Source organism: Euphorbia lathyris, chromosome 9 (assembly GCF_963576675.1).
Source record: "Euphorbia lathyris chromosome 9, ddEupLath1.1, whole genome shotgun sequence".
Classification (NCBI taxonomy): Eukaryota; Viridiplantae; Streptophyta; class Magnoliopsida; order Malpighiales; family Euphorbiaceae; genus Euphorbia; species Euphorbia lathyris.
This window is the reverse complement of record NC_088918.1, coordinates 76,449,770-76,466,141: the sequence shown is the minus strand read 5'-3', so window position 1 is coordinate 76,466,141 and position 16,372 is coordinate 76,449,770. Positions and strand designations below refer to the sequence as shown.

At 39.2% G+C, this 16,372-nt stretch overlaps 1 protein-coding gene across 4 annotated transcripts; it reads right to left on the bottom strand.

The window, feature by feature from the left end:
- Positions 1-9,621: 9,621 nt before the first annotated feature.
- Positions 9,622-15,624, bottom strand: LOC136207137 (mitochondrial inner membrane protein OXA1-like). 4 transcript variants are annotated; one of them, XM_065998418.1, is made up of 9 exons: positions 15,085-15,621; positions 14,563-14,659; positions 13,941-13,991; positions 13,427-13,476; positions 13,243-13,327; positions 13,013-13,147; positions 12,815-12,916; positions 10,186-10,240; positions 9,622-10,075 (listed from the first exon to the last, which is right to left on the bottom strand). In XM_065998418.1, exons 1-9 carry the CDS (start codon positions 15,522-15,524, stop codon positions 9,909-9,911), a joined length of 1,182 nt encoding a protein of 393 aa, XP_065854490.1. In that variant the 5' UTR covers positions 15,525-15,621; the 3' UTR covers positions 9,622-9,908. The 4 variants fall into 4 exon arrangements, with proteins under 4 accessions (XP_065854490.1, XP_065854491.1, XP_065854492.1 ...); XM_065998419.1 differs by having other exon boundaries at positions 13,243-13,318; positions 15,085-15,620; XM_065998420.1 differs by lacking the exons at positions 9,622-10,075; positions 10,186-10,240 and adding an exon at positions 11,585-12,190 and having other exon boundaries at positions 15,085-15,624.
- Positions 15,625-16,372: the final 748 nt, after the last annotated feature.

The window sequence follows — 16,372 nt, the reverse complement described above, 5'->3', positions numbered from 1 at the left end:
AAAGTACAAGTATGAAGTCGGCAAAAGGCAAGGGTCGTATACGAAAGTAACCGACATTAAGGAGACAAGGAATAGAAATCCCGCAGAAATTGCACATATAAGCAAAAAGCGAAAAAGTAAGGTTGTTCGATTAAAATGTACTTAAAGTTTGTTACATGCAAAAGTTAAGATGGGAATGAAATTATTCTACAGTTCCTTCCTCTTCGCCTCTGTTGCCCCCTTCGCCTCCAGCGGCTCCCTCCTCTTCTTCAACGGGGTGATTTGTTTCAAGCGAATCCCCAACAGTAAGATCAGTAATCGCATCAGGGTGAGGTAACTCTGGCTCAACATGAGAAACATTTTATGGCGCACCTTCTTCCACATTCTGCTCTGGGTTTCATGGCCGATTGGAGAGTCATGAAAATCCTGCCAGTCAAGGAAAAGTACCTCATCCATGTCAGCATCTTCTGCCTCCAACTTGTCCCATTTTTCAGCTAATTCCTTATCAGGAATAGAAACTTTGGGGCGATTGAGTATACGCTCTGGATGCCCGCGCGCATAAGCCGCATGGATCCGCTCTCCGTACCAGTAGATGCGAGAACTATCTTCGGCTACGATCTCCTCTGCCTTCTTCTTTTGCATCTCCAAAGCTTCATTGGACGAATTCAGATCATCAATTGCCTTCTGAAGCTCATTGGATTTAGCTTGAAGTAATTTAAGAGCTTCCTCCCTCTCACTGACGGCTTTTTGACAGGCATCCTCGAGAGTCTTTACTTGGCCTTGAGCATCATCAAGAAGCGACTTCTGAGTCACCAATTCAGTACCAAGGTTTTCCAGTTCTCTCGCCCTTTCAGCATCCCTACAGAGGGCACCCTCAGCAAAATTGATAATCTACACGTGAGACGATACATGAATGAAAGAGCGAAAGGAGGCGTATATTTGAAAGATAGAACATGAGTGAAAAGCAGTATACCTCTATGGCACGCTTCTCAATTCCCTCCATAGCAGTTGGAAGCGGCACCTTTTCGCGGATGCGAGAGGCAGATGGGAGTCGTCCAAGGACATTGCCTATGGAAGAAACAATGTCCTTACAGGAAAAACTCACGGCCTTACCGAATGTTTTAGTCCACCATCCGCTCATATCAGGGATCGGCTGCGGATGCGTAAGGAAAAGGAGCAGGAGAATAAGATGTGGTGGAAAATAAAGAAAACGAGAAGAGAAGGCAAATTATGATACCTCGTGGATGGGAGCGCGGTACTTTTCTTTTGATGGGGTGGATGCGGGCGTGACACCAACAGGCAAGGTTACAGAAGTGTTTTTCTTCTTGGGGCGGGAAGACTCCGCATCTGCATTGTTCTTTCGTTTCCGATTTAATGGAAGGTCCTCAGAAACGGGGTCCGGTGGAACGGAAACAATTGCAGTACAAGTCGCCTCAACAGAAGGAGACGCCCCCACAGATGGATTCGCCCCTGCGGAAGAAGTTGTTTTCGCCGACCGTTTCTTCCTCCTCGCCAAAGCTTTCGCCTCTCGATCTGCAGCGAGTTGGGATAAAGGGTCACCCCTGCAAAGGGTTAAAAGAATTCATCAAAAAGGAAATAAACTAATAATACCTTGTACGAAAACACGATAAGGGATATAGACGACATGATCCCCCTCGCGATAAGCAATCGCCACTCGGCTCCTTAACATATGAAATGCTTGATCATATGTCCATATGAAAGGGGGAGTGCTCTTCAAGAATTTTATAACGGCGGATTCTTCTTTGCTCGGATAACCAAAATTCAGACTCTTTATATTAGGTCGACCCCAGTAGCGAAGGAAGTTTGGGTTCTCTTCATTAAACTTGATGAAGAAATAAGACCTGTCCCACTCGCGGATTTTATTCGACTTTTCATCAAAGCCATAGTAACCGCTCTGTCGGATGAAGGTAAAATACTCCCCCGATCCTTTGAAGTGGTGAAGCTTGGAGAATACCTTGAGCGAGAAGGGGACCTCCAGACAATCCGCCAAAAACTTATCTAGAGTCAAGTCCGCCCATCCATTCGGATGCAGTTGCCCAGGGGCGATTCCATAACCACCAAGGATGGAAGCAATCTCATCCGCCAACGGATATGTGAAACCGCAGATGATTTGACCAACGAATATGGTAAAGTACCCCTTGGGGAAATCGCCGGGACCTCTATTTTCCCCAGGAATGCTTGTCTCCAAGCCTTGAAGCCAGGGATACTGCTCCCGCAAGTCGTCAATCGTCTCGCGGCAAACTAAACTTCCTAACCTATCTTTCTTCGATAACAAATGGGGAGTTGTGATAGGTGGTGGAATCAACTTCTTAGGGTCAAAACCTGGGACTTCATCAGTCGTATTCGCCAGGTGGAGAAACTCGATGGGATGAGAATCAGACCTAGGTGAGCTAGTTGAGACTTCATCAATCATCTCATCAACTTCATGGGACACCTCGCGCAAATAATTCTCGTTGAAGGGTGTGAAATCGAATTCGGAGTTTGACATGTCAACGAAGGAAATATGCAGAAATTAAAGACGGTTGAAAGAGTTACAGAAAAAGAAACTTACATGAGGGGAAGAACGCAGGAAAGAACGAAGAAGAGAAGGTTGATGCTGGAGAGGAAATGACAGAAAATAGAAAGCCACTGGTTAAAACCCTCGAATTTCAAACCCAGATGAATCTGAAGAGTTGCATAAACGCAGGAAAAGACCCTAAAGGGCTCTATTCAAACCAGGGGGGAGGCATCTGATAATTCGTGAAGCCAGCCAGATGGGCCGAGCCTAAAGCACGGGCCCAATCTAAAATAACTTAAGCCCACACCTTAAGTTAAACGGGCTCTTAATAAAGGAAAAGGCTAATCGCCCGCCCGAATTCCTAATAAAACAATAACTACCCAGAGACAGTTATGAAGGACCACGCATGCATGTGGCCACGTTGAAGACGTGGGAGTAACCGCCGAGGGCGGTTACCTGAAGAGGCCTATAAAAGAAATAGGGAAGCCTAGAAGAAGGGTAACTTCACTTTTTAAACCTAATATGTTCATCAATCGACTCAATTTTCTAAAAAGCTGACTTGATCGTCGGAGAGTTTTCCCGGAGATCCTGTCTCCGGTTTTGTTTTGCAGGTAATTACGACGAGGATTATTCAATCAAATTCGCCAAGTTAAAATTCAGTGGCTGAGTATAATTTACCATTTTCATTTACCCATTTAACTTGTTTTTTTTTGTTACAAATTTGACATTAATAATATTACCAGTTAATATTATTGATTCAATGGTTGAATTTTTGTTCGTAATGATGATTTGGGATAAATGAACAATCCGAGATAAATATTATCTCACGGTTATTTTATCACCAATAGTTATAAAAACTTTCTTTTCTATCTCTTTCGACCCTAATATAATAAACTGCATTTATTTTCATCCTTGTCATAACTTTAGTTTTATTCATTTCTTTAATCTAACAACCTTTTGTTTAATTTATTCTAACCCTTAAAATAAATAACTTTATGATGTATTCACTTCAGCCCCTGCTTTAGTAACTTTCTGATTTATTCGTTTTAGTCCCTATTTTAGGAACTTTCTGATTTATTCACTTTACCTCCTGATTTAACACTTTTTGTTTTATTCATTCTAATCCTTAAAATAATTAACTTTCATTCTATTCATTTTGATCCCTGATTTAATACGTTTTTTTAGGGTGTTGTTAAATCCAGCCCCATTTTCCCACCCCTAGCCCCGTGAAATGATGAAATTACCCTTTCATAGGTTTTGGGGTGGAAAAATCACTTTTTTTTCCTCTCTCGATGCAAGGGCGTATGGACATCACGCCTCACCACATGGTGGGGCATGTGAAGATCACGCCTTCCCGTGTGACCTGGCGTGATAGCCCTACGCTTCACCGAGTGGTTGGACGTATGAGTATCACGCCCGACCACTCGGTGAGGCGTAGGGCTATCACGTCTGGCCACACGGAAAGACGTGATCTTCACACGCCCGTGTATTGAGAGAGCAAAAAAAATGTGTTATGTATCCCGTATATAGGCCGTTAAACCCGTAAATAGTCCGTTAAATGTACTTAACAAAAAAAATTTAAAAACATAAAAATTAAAATAAACATAAACATTTATAAACGTAATATATACAACAAAAAGTGTTCAAATGTATGAAGTTATAAAAAAAATAATCTAGTTCGCCCGACGCCACGCATCCATAAACTCATCCATCTCCCTCTTAATGCGTGGAACATTCTCATCAGATCGGTGGGTAGCCGCTAGTTGGGTGACACGCTACAACCAGCTAACCCACTGCAAAAAATATCAATAAATAAATATTTAAAATTAAACACATATAAACCAATACAAAATAATAATATTAAAAAATAATAAACTTACCAATTCGTTGTTGGCGCGAGAATGTTGTACCGGTCCAGCCTGTGGTGCATGAAGGAGATGGGGATGCGAATACTGCATATACCAATCCATATAAGCAGGATCACAGGCAGTGGGATCGTATCCGACTGGTCGGCATCTCCTCCGATCGATGCCCCGAGCCGATGGAAATCTCCGCCAGGTGTCCTCAACTGTGACTAAGGAATGTGTGAGCTTGTACGATAACGACTTCCATGGTCGTACTGCTTTATCAGGTCTAATACGCTCAGCTGGGATATGCTGAGTATATCCGACCTGTCGCAGCGCTCGGTCGGGCATATACGGCTCGACGATGTCTCTACGCCGTATCCAACCGGCGTAGGACACCCGAAGCTGGTCATCATCAGCGACAGGACCATAAGGCAACCACGTCACCTGGAAAAAAGTAATACTCAATTATACAAATAATATACTATAAATAATAATTAAATAAATTCTAGAATTTTATAAAATACCTCTGCCGCCGTCATACGATCCAGCTGCCCCCGATAGGTATCTAGTCGGGCGGTCGTCTTGCCTGGGACCCCGACCTTCCATCTCAGTGCACGGGCATGGTCAGCTGGGATCAGGTGAGCTCCTCTATGCGGCCGGAAAACCGGAAAATACTCATACATCCATGCATGCAGTAGGGTCAAACATCCGCATATACCGGAGCAATCTCATCTGCTCGCTATCCCCAGCTGCCGGTACAACATGGCTAATGTGGCAGACCCCCATGATAGTCTAGCTGCCCCGCTGACACCACTGTAAACCTCATGAAGATGGACCGGCCTAATCCTATCTCCACTCTTGTCAACAAACAGAGTGGATCCAAGCATAAGCCACATCCACGCCGCTGCCCGAGTAGCTTCATCCCTACCCTCACCCAGTAGCCTCTGTACAGCCGCAACAAATACACCTCCACCTGACCATAAACGACTAGTCGGTAATAGAAGCTCAGCCTGACTCACCCCAAACATCATCATGCACATGGCATGAAGCGAGTCAACAGGGGGAGACTCAGACACCATCTGACCGTCGATCGGGATCCGAAGAATGTGCCACACATCATGCAGCTGGATAGTCATCTCACCGAACGACATGTGGAAGTAGTTCGTATCGGACTGCCACCGCTCCACGAACGCAGTCAATAGCGAAGTATCGAGGTTCCTGAACATGGCACGTGGAAGGTGGGACAAACCAGTCCTCTCGATCATCTCCCTCAGCTGTAAAATGACACATAAAATTATAAGATTACAGAATGTTTTGTATGTTTATAGTTAAAAATACGAATTACAATAAATATTGACACACTATATTATGCTTACCTCGGGTAACGCATCAGAAAACCACTGACACAAATCTCGGCATGCTGCTGATCTGTTGTAGCATGTCAGAAACGACCGAATCTCTCCTCCCAACATCCGTGAGGCAACATGTCCTAGAAAACTAGGAATCACGGAACCATCAATGGGACCACCAGCAACCGGTCCAGTAACTACCCAGCTCTCGTCCTCACTAGCTTTGGAACGTTTGCTTGTCCCTGATAATTATAAAATTATACAAAATTATACTAGATTATACTAAATTATACTAGATTATACTAAAAAATACTCAAAAATACTAAACAATACTAGATTATACTATAAATACTAAATTATACTAAACAATACTAAATTATACTAAAAATACTAAATTATACTCAAAAATACTAAAAAATACTAGATTATACTAAAAATACTAAATTATACTAGATTATACTATAAATACTAAATTATACTAAACAATACTAAATTATACTAAATTATACTAAAAATACTAATTTATACGAAATTATACTAAAAATACTAAATTATACTAAAAATACTAAATTATACTCAAAAATACTCAAAAATACATGTACCCGCAAAACGACCTCCTACGCGTTGGGTCGGCTGTCTCCCCAGGGTCGGCTGCTCATCGCTCTCCTTAACCTCGCGATCATGTGCAACAGCGGACTGTCGCACTGCCCGGACTACCACATCGAGGTAGTCCTGCAAAGAATCGCTACCGGACTCTCTGTCATCAAAATCAGTCGCCCCCTCTGCGTCATGAATATCGGCCTGATCCGCAATCGGCCCCCTCCTCAACTGCTCCGTCGCAGCCCCTCTCAGCCTACGACTAGATACATCTACACCACGCAATCTCGTTTGGCGTGGTGTATCATCCTCGTCGTCCATATCTAGACGACGAGCAGATGACGTGATGGATTTTTCACCCCTAGTAGGCCGCTCCGTCTACATAAAAAAATTATACTAAATTAATAAAATTGTAAATATACTATAATTATAAAATTATAATAAATTATACTAAAGTTTTAATCAATTTATACCAAAATTATAAAATTACCCTAAATTAATAAAATTGTAAAAATCATGCTAATACTATACTAAAATTAAACTAAAATTAATAAAATTTTAAATAATATACATTAAACTAAAATTAATAAAATTTTAAATAATATACATTAAACTAAAATTAATAAAATTTTAAATAATATAAATTTTAAAAACCCACGTGGGCGTAAGGGAATCACGCCCGAACCATTGGTAGGGCGTATGAGCATCACGCCCTGCCAATGGTTCGGGCGTGATATCACCAGGCCCTCCCTGCGGTGCGGGCGTATGAGTATCACGCCCTACCGTTGATGAGGGCGTATGGCTATCACGCCCTCACCATTGGTAGGGCGTGATACTCATACGCCCGACCTGCGATTCCGGTGAATTCCAAAAAAAACAACACAGATTCGTTACGAGCTCGAATTCAACGAAATAAAGCGGTGAATCTTACCACTTTAACTTTTCCTTTACGTCTTCTGTCGCCATCCATGATTCGGCTCAATGTGTTATCCCGATTTGAGCAAAAAACGTTTAGGGTTCTTGAGAGGTTTTGGATTTTTTGAAATTTAGTCCAAAGGGTATTTTGGTCAATTCTAGGGGCTAGAGGTGGGAATTAGTGGCTAGGTTTAGTAACCCACTTTTTTTATGTACTTTGATCCCTATAAGTATATTTTCTATTATTAACATGTTTAAATCAAGTAATCTTAGTTTAATTACTTTGTGATAATTATTTTTTAGCATTATTTCTATAAATTAGTATTTTATTTAATTATTAGAAGTTACTAATTAGTGTTTTGTGGAGTTTCAGAGCAAACGGAGTTAAAAAATAACGAGAATTAAATTAAATAAAGTAGAAGGTCTCTCCACCAGATATTCTGTCAAAGAATTCTGCAGGGAATCAGAAACAGGCAATCACAAGTTTTTGACAGAAATCTTCTGTCAGTAATGTTGAAACTCTCTTTTTCCTCACTATCTCCTTAATTCTTCGTTTCTAACTCGCAGGTTTTATTATGATAATTAAATATGATTGAAGATCTGTAGATGTCTGAATGTATTTGTAATTTAATTTATTAATTTTGTATAATTAATTAATTTGATTTGGTAATTTTCATCATTTATGCTATTTTTCATATAAAACAAAACAAGTTTTTTTCAAAAAAAATTCAAACCTAAAGGAATAGTATGATTAGTCTGGTAAGGTTCAAAATGTTAAGTAGGAGGTCGATGGGTTCACAGGGTGTCTAATATTTTTTTCCGAGAGGATATTAGCATTCTCCAAAGTGTACCAAATTTTCCGAACCCACTTGTTTCCCACAAGAAATCTCACTAACATTTCTCAGACTTTGTATGACGACTCTTATTCTCTGGTGCCGATGTTGTCGAAAATGCATCGTGATTTCAATTGGATCCCCGAGCCCAAAATAGTTGTGTCGTCAACGGTTCTCTCCGTCGGCTTGCCGATGAGGCACTGAACCTACAACTACTATGAGGTTAATTTGTACCAGAGGCAACTTTTCCGCAACTGTCAGTTTATGATCCAGAAAGCTATGAGTGCTTCCATTATCAATGAAGATCATAATTAACTTTTTGTTGATTATCCCATTCAATCTGAATGTGTCATCAGAAATTCCTCCTCCCAAGGCATGAATAGAGAGTGTAACTTCTTCAAGAGGTTCCTCTGAGTCTTCTTCCACTTGTTTCAATTCCTCGATCTCCCCCATTCTCCTTCATGGTGTAATTCCACGACATTCATAGCATTGAGCTTTTTAGCAACACATTAATGCCCTGGGAAATATTTTCCCCCGCATTTCCAACAAGCTCCAGGGATATTCTTAAAGGGTGTGTTATAGGTGAGTTGTTTTGGTGGAGTTAGTTCAGGTAAGGAGCTGGAGGAGCTGGAACGGGCACTTGGTTGAGTATTTGGCTTATAAACAAATAGAGAATTGGGTTGCTAAACCCGTGGGGTAGTGGTTGGCTTAAAACTGGATTTAGGTCTCATGATTTCCATGACTTCTTTTAGATGTGTTTCTTGATATTTGGCTTGCTTAATTGCTGTGTATTTGTCACCAGGTTCATGGGATCTCATAGTAGTATGTAATTCAGGTTTGAGCCCTGAAATGAAACACGAAACATAGAAGGCTTCCTTATTCGCAGGATGAACTTTCTCCATTTTCAACTTAAACTCTTCAAATTCCTCATGGTACTGGAGAACTGTAGTTGTTTGTTGAAGTTTAGACCATTGCTCCATTACATCAATCTTTTGATGATTACTTCCACAAAGATCCACCAGGTCTACTTTCCTCTCATCTACTACTTCATAAAGCTGGAAATACTTCTCACATTTACTTAACCATGCTTCTATGTCAGTTCCCCGAAAATAAGGAAGGGTACATTTTGGTATCATTTTACTAAAATAAGCGGTTCTATTGAGGGAATTAGTGTTATCATTCTCATGATGAGATCCTAGAATTCCTTTACCAATATTGACAAAGACGAAGGAAGAACTACCTTTATCCTTCTGCAATTGAGAGTTTGGTTGATTAGCTTGGACCAGTTGGATAATGTTGGTTGGCGATTTCACTCTCTCTTCCATGGGGTACTGTGCTCTGTTCTGATCACGTTGGATGGAATCCAAATGCAGGTTCTGAACTTTTGGACATCTCAAAATTGATCCATCCTATCTATGTTTGCTCCTTCAACTTAGCATTCAGTGCCTTAATCTGTTGTTCTATGGCTTCCATAGCTAATTCGTGTGCTCATTTGGCTGCTCGAGTCGTTTTATCATTACCAACCATATAAGTCGGAATAATGACTGAGAATCGATATCTCTGATACCAATGTAAGAAAGAGAGAAGAGAAGAATGATTACATTAATTTTTGAATATATCTAGCCAGTACATAGTTATCATCTTAAATAGAGAATAGGGCCAAGGAAACAGTTACACCAGCTCTACCAAGTGCTGGCTGTCTAACAAACTGTTTGACCTATTCTGAGATATTACTAACAAACTATTTAACCTATTCTAAGATATTTGGCAGCCATTTAACCTATTCTAAGGTATTACTAACAAACTATTTAGGGTTAGGGAAGATCATAAAGCAAATAACAGAATATTTAGCAGAGTGGTAAGTAGCTAGTTAGTCCTTCTTCTTCTTCCGCTTATACGTGACAGATGTTGATTCAACAGGTGGTGACGCTGTCAAATTTTGTGACGCTGTCGAATTTTGTGAAGAACTGCTGGCTGGAGGAGTAACAGGCATTTCAGAAAGGCCCAAGAACTTATACACCCATGGAACCTTAATTGCTGAAAGTAATAGGCAACACAGAAATAAATAGTTAGGCAATCACGACAGTTTCAACTTTGTTACTTCATGATGAAAATGGTGATTGCTCATGATTAGAATCAAAACTCACCCCTGTAGTAGGCGCGTGAGAATAAGTTGGATGTTAACAAACAACAAAATATAGCCTGCAAGTAAAATAGGAGCCAACTTAATTATTGCCTCATTTCTAAACATATTCAGTCAGTAAAAAGAAAGCACATCCTTATATGGAAGTGACGTAGTACAACCAATGTTATAAAAAATCGAACCGGACATCAAATCGGATTTATAATTGGGTCGTGAATCACTTGTTCGAATCGAATAGTTTGGATTGATCGAACATAGTAAATAAATAAATAATATTTATATATATAATTAATTTTAAATTATTTTTATAAATTATATATATAAAAAATTATAAACAATTTTTATAAATTAAAATCTTTTCAAAAAACATAAAACCAGCTATGTATATAATATATATTATACTAATTTGGGTACAAATTACAAAACTAATAAAATCCATATGACTAATTTGAGGTATAGCCAATGCATGCACGTGATTCAATTTGTCCTTTTTCTATAAAAAAATTAAACAACTTCAAATGGTTTCCACGTGGATTTCCTCAAACAAAATTTTGTCCCACATCGGAAACATGGGGTCAATCAGATCCAAGATACGTGCAATATATAGTTTCAAGACTCAGAGAAAAATTTGCCTCGAAACAAACGGTAAGAACCAGAGGCGGAGCTACGGAGGGTCAGCGCACCTGTTAGGTGCAGAAATCGTCATGGCTGGGAGCTCCCCACCCCAGCCATGGGGATGGAGAAGATCTCCCATCTCTGTAATTCTATTTTTTTGTTTCAATTATACAGTTATAAAAAAGGGATAATTACTAATCTGACCTAATTAAGGACCCCAATTTACATATCTAACCCACCATGTCTTAAAGTTACCAAATTAGACACTTTCACCCATTTTGGACAAAACTAACCTTAGTTCTTGATCTTCTTCTTCTTCCGCTTATCCTTCTTGTCGTTCTTCTTCTTTTTCGGTTCATCTTCTTCAATTTCTGATACCAATCGATAACGATTTTTGACATATTATGTTCAATTTTCCGTACAATTTTTAGCTTATACGCTTGTTTTTCTCATTGGTTTTGCCTCTTTCTTCATCTGTAATGATATCGTTTCAAGTTGCTCTATTTTCCATAAAAAAATTTCATTTTTCTCCATTATTGTCGCATTTGTGGCGAAATTGTCGTATTTCGTCACAAATGCGACAATAATTGCCGCATCTCGTCGCAACTGCGACAACCCTGTCGCATTTGTCGCATTTCATCACAAATGCGACAAGAGTTGTCGCATTCCGTCACAATTGCGCCAAGAGTTGTCGCATTTCGTAGCAAATGCGACAACTCTTATCGCATTTGCGACGAAATGCGACAACTCTTGTCGCATTTGGGACGAAATGCGACAATTTCGTCACAAATGCGACAACAATGGAGGAAAATGAAAAAATTTTATGGAAAATTGAGGAAATTGAAACGATACCATTACAATGAAGAAAGAGGCAAAACCAACGAGAAAAGTAAGTGTATAAACTAAAAATATACCATTTGTACGGAAAATTGAACATAATATGTCAAAAATCTAAAAAATTGCTATCGATTGGTATCAAAAATTGAAGAAGATGAATCGAAGAAGAAGTTGAAACGGAGAAGACGAAGAAGCGTATGAAGCGGAAGAAGAAGAAGGAGTAGACCGATCGATTGATCGAATAGAACTAAGGTTAGTTTTGTCCAAAATAGGTGAAAATGTCTAATTTGGTAACTTTGAGGCAAGGTGGCTTAGATATGTAAATTGGAGTCCTTGATTGGATCAGATTAGTAATTATCCCTTTAAAAAATTATGTACCTTTCATTTAACTTAACATTTAAACATGTATTACACAGCATTTGTTATTTACTCCTCTTCATTCAACGTCGCCAATCGCAGGAAAGGAAGGAGAGGAGCTGCTGCCTGCTGCCGCCATTCAACCTTCTTGCTGCTGCCGGCCGCCGTTCATTTGCTGCTGCTGCCGGCGCCATTCGTCTCTGCCGCCGAAAGTTGGGGAAGAGAGATGTATAGGTTAGTTTTTAATTTAAGGTTTTAATTTTAGGGATTTGATTTTAAGGTTTTAATTTTAGGGGTTTTGATTTATTGAATTGATTGAAATGGATTGAATTGAATGTGATTCTTTTAGGGTTCAATTGAATTGAATTGGATATTTTGAGGGTTCAATTGAATTTAGTATTGAATTGAATTGAATGTGATACTGAAAAACTTGTAAGAAACTTGTAACCTTATTAAAATTTATTAAAACTTATTAAATTAAATTGAATTTAGGATTGATTGAATTTTTTTTTCCGTACATGGTCAAGCCCTCCAAGCTTAGAGTCCTGGCTCCGCCACTGGTGAGAACTGTTTCTATTGTGGCAATGAATTATTTTTATCAGTCATACCGGTTACCGGCACTGGCTGAAACCCGGTTTCCCATCTGACTCCTATTCTGTTTATTGCAAATGCAACAAACATTGAGTAGCACAGCATTGCTTTAACAATGAAACATAATCTCAAAATAACATCGACATGGTGAACTTAAGCGAACTGAACATTGTAATTAATTCAGAATGGATGCATCACTTCTTCTTCTCTCTCTCTCTCTCTCAGAATATTACCTTAGGGAATCCCATGGTGAAGAGAACTGTCAAAGCAGCAAAGCCCCAATCCATTATTTTCATGGCAGCGCTAATTCCTTCCTGACCCTTTTCACTTTGGTACTGAGGAGATATATAATGTAGTAAATTGAAAGTGAGCCACAAAGGAGCATATTGTGGAGCATATAGAGCAAAGTAAGTAGAGAAAGATGGCCATACCTCCTTCCCATCTATCCAGAATGTTAATGCTGTTAAAACCGGAAAGATGTATAGAGTATCAGGAGTACTCAAATCAAGAAACCAATATGCTCCACCAGTTTTAAATGATGGCACCTTTTCTGCCATGTTTGAGATCTGGAAAAATTAGATCATGATCATTCCAACAGTAGTTTTCCTTCATTTTATGCTGTTTCCAATATTAGAAAGAAAAAAGGAAATTAAGTAATTACCGCTAAGAAGAAACAGATAAAGACGGACCACTTAATACACAACCCCTTCATTTCTGTAGATAAAAATTCCGAATATCTGCAATTCCTTAAAAAAATAAATGAGCCAAAATAGATAGATCGAGGAATTAAAAATCACAAAAGCAGGCTAACATAATAGTACAAGCATGCAGAAAAGGTTGCTTACACTTTCATATGCATCGGCGTTTGTTTATCGGCATCATACACAGCCAAGCGCTGGATTATGAGTGAGAGAAAGCATGTGTGAGAAAGGAAGTTCTCAAATAAAGCATTTACTTGGACAGCATTTTATGTAAGTGTGCTCAAGAAGAATACTGGGCAATCATAAACAAGGCCAAAAAGGCAGAAGCAGATCATTTTTCAAAGGAAGTGACCAGTATTTCTTAGCTAACAAATACCATAACGGACATGACAAGTTCATAACCACAAGATTATAAACATTGCAAGCTTCCCATATAGCTTTCATCACTGATGCCCAAATGCCTTAAGCTAAAATATCATACCTAAGTCATGAGATTCAATCTTTATGTAAGTTATCATTTAAATGATACTGCTTAAGAGAATATGCAACAAAACAGGCGTAGAAGGTGATAAAATAGTTAGCAAATGGTGTAAGTTTATCATCTCCAAATAGCATGTTACAAATGATAGGATAATTAGAGAAGTAACAACTATCAAACCCCATCTTGCATCTTTTGTAGTATCTCCGCCAAAAGTAGTGGATCAACTATCTGCAACATGGAAAAAAAAATGTTGCTATTGAACAAAGTTAAGCATGAAACAACAATTCTTGTGAAAGTATTCATGTGATATGGACGCCTTTATTGGCATGGATTACCAAAGAAAAAAGAAATCTCCAACCTAATTACTTTTCTATTAATACTTTCCTATTCCAGAATTTAAATTTGTTTCCTTTTGTTAGGAAACAAATTTTAATTCTGGAATAGGAAGTATTTAATGGGAAAGTAATTAGGCTGAAGATATCTTCTTTCTTTGGTAATGTCTTCCAATAAAGGCATCCGTACTAGACACAAAAGACCTCTTCTTTGAATCTATATTGAATTGGCAAAGGCAGACTCGTACTTGACAGAACCCCTTTCTAATACTGAATTGGAGAGGATGAAAAATAGATATTTTATTGAATAGAAAAGCCTTTATTTATAGACTGCAGATACAAGAGAATACTAGATCCTAAATTATAGGGATAATTATATCCACCCCTACAAGTTGCAAAAAAACCAGCGAACAATGCAAATAAGAGGACTTACCAGGAAGATGCAGTAGCAAGAGAAGATAACTCACCTCGAGTTGTGAAGCAACTTTCTGTTGATTTTTATTTACCACAAGTGGGAGGACTGCCACTCTAACGAGTATAGTTGTTAACGCTATGGAAGCCCACCTAAAAGAAATTTTGAAAAACAAAAAACTCTATCATGCCCTGAACATACAGTAAGAACATTCAAGTAAAATTAGAAGAATGAAACATGTTCATCTTTAAAATACACAACAAATTTACATTGTGCTTCAAGTGTTGAAGTTTCAATCCAAAATATACTCATATTTGCATCTTAAACCATTACTTTATGGAATTTGTGAAATAAATCGCTATTCTATAAATGTCAAACTACAGCCAAAATGTTACTTGTTTGCACAATTAGTAGTCACTGTATGCACTGAAGTTCAATTAAACACTTTGGAGATCTATCTCTCTGCAGCTATGATGAAAGGAAACGGCGGCTAAACGTTATTTCTAGTAAACCTAAATGCGGAAACGCTAGCTAATGAAAAAGAGTTTCTGTGCAACATAGCTCTGCAGATACTTACCAGTTAAGGCCGGTAAAGGAATGGACAGCATCGATAAAATGTTGAAGTACAGCAGCAGGGAAAAAAGAATCAGCAGCTGCAATAGCAACTTCATTGAGAGCAGGTCCCTGCGAGGCAACAGCAGCTTGTACAGTGGTATCAGAAAGAACATCAGCGATCAACTCAATTTTGTCCGTCCCTTCACCGATAGTGGTTGACATCTGCCGAGAAAAGGAAGCCCCGATTCCGATTGTTGGTGAAAGAGAGGAGAAATCAATGCATCTCCTACCAAGTAAGGATGAATTAGTAAAGAAATTGCTAGTCCCCTGGTGCGAAGATGGTCGTTTGGGGATGGAATCATGTTTGGTATCATCTTCACGATGAAGAACGTAACCAAATGATGGGTGGCACCGTCGTGTAAGAAGGTTTGCCCTGGTGGAGAGACTGCGGATGTAAGCCATTGATAACTATTTTGATACTGATCGGTTAATTTTCAACAGTAAATCCTCAAGATTCACTAACCCTAACTAAAAAATTGAAACCCTAACTAAAAAAATGAGTCAATGGAAAGAAATAGATATCCTCCTCAAAAACCTAAAACCTCAAACAACAAATTAATATATCATTTTGATAACACTATCGAAACTTGTGATCGGATCACGTCCCTGTGAGGCGCCGTTGGGATCGGTCGGCCGAGGACACTCCGATGCCAAAGTCAGTAATATTTCTGAGAATAAACTGTAAGCACAAAAGTAGAGAATCAGTAAGTGTACCTTTGATCCTAGGAAGCTGAGCTATTTATATAGGTTTCTGTAACCTTCAGCATTAATGGGGAATTCGTAACCTCTAGGTAACTAGAAAGTCTCCATTAATGCTCATTTAATGGCGGTTACAAGTTATCCTGGCGGTTTGAGACTATTAATGATTCATTTAATGATCATTTATGGCCAAGGCGGCGGCCAGCCGTTATCTAGGTGAATGGAGAGATTCGCCTTGGAGATCCGCCAGCGGATCTCCTAGAGCTAATCCAGGGAGATCCGTCGGGCGGCTTCCTGTGCTACGTGGCATACTTGAGGCAATTATCTCTTTTGGTCCTTGCGATAATATCCCGATGTTATCAGAAGCCCCCCCCCCCCCCCCAAAATGCCTTAAAAGCCCTTTAGGGCTTTTGGTCTTCTGCGCGCCGTCACACGCTTCCGTATTTAATGAACACTCTGTCCAACGCTCTTTGATGGTCGACACGTGTAATAACACACTGCCCTAGGAGTGTAAAAAACCATCTTCATCTTTCGGAGTTCCCTTTCTTCCT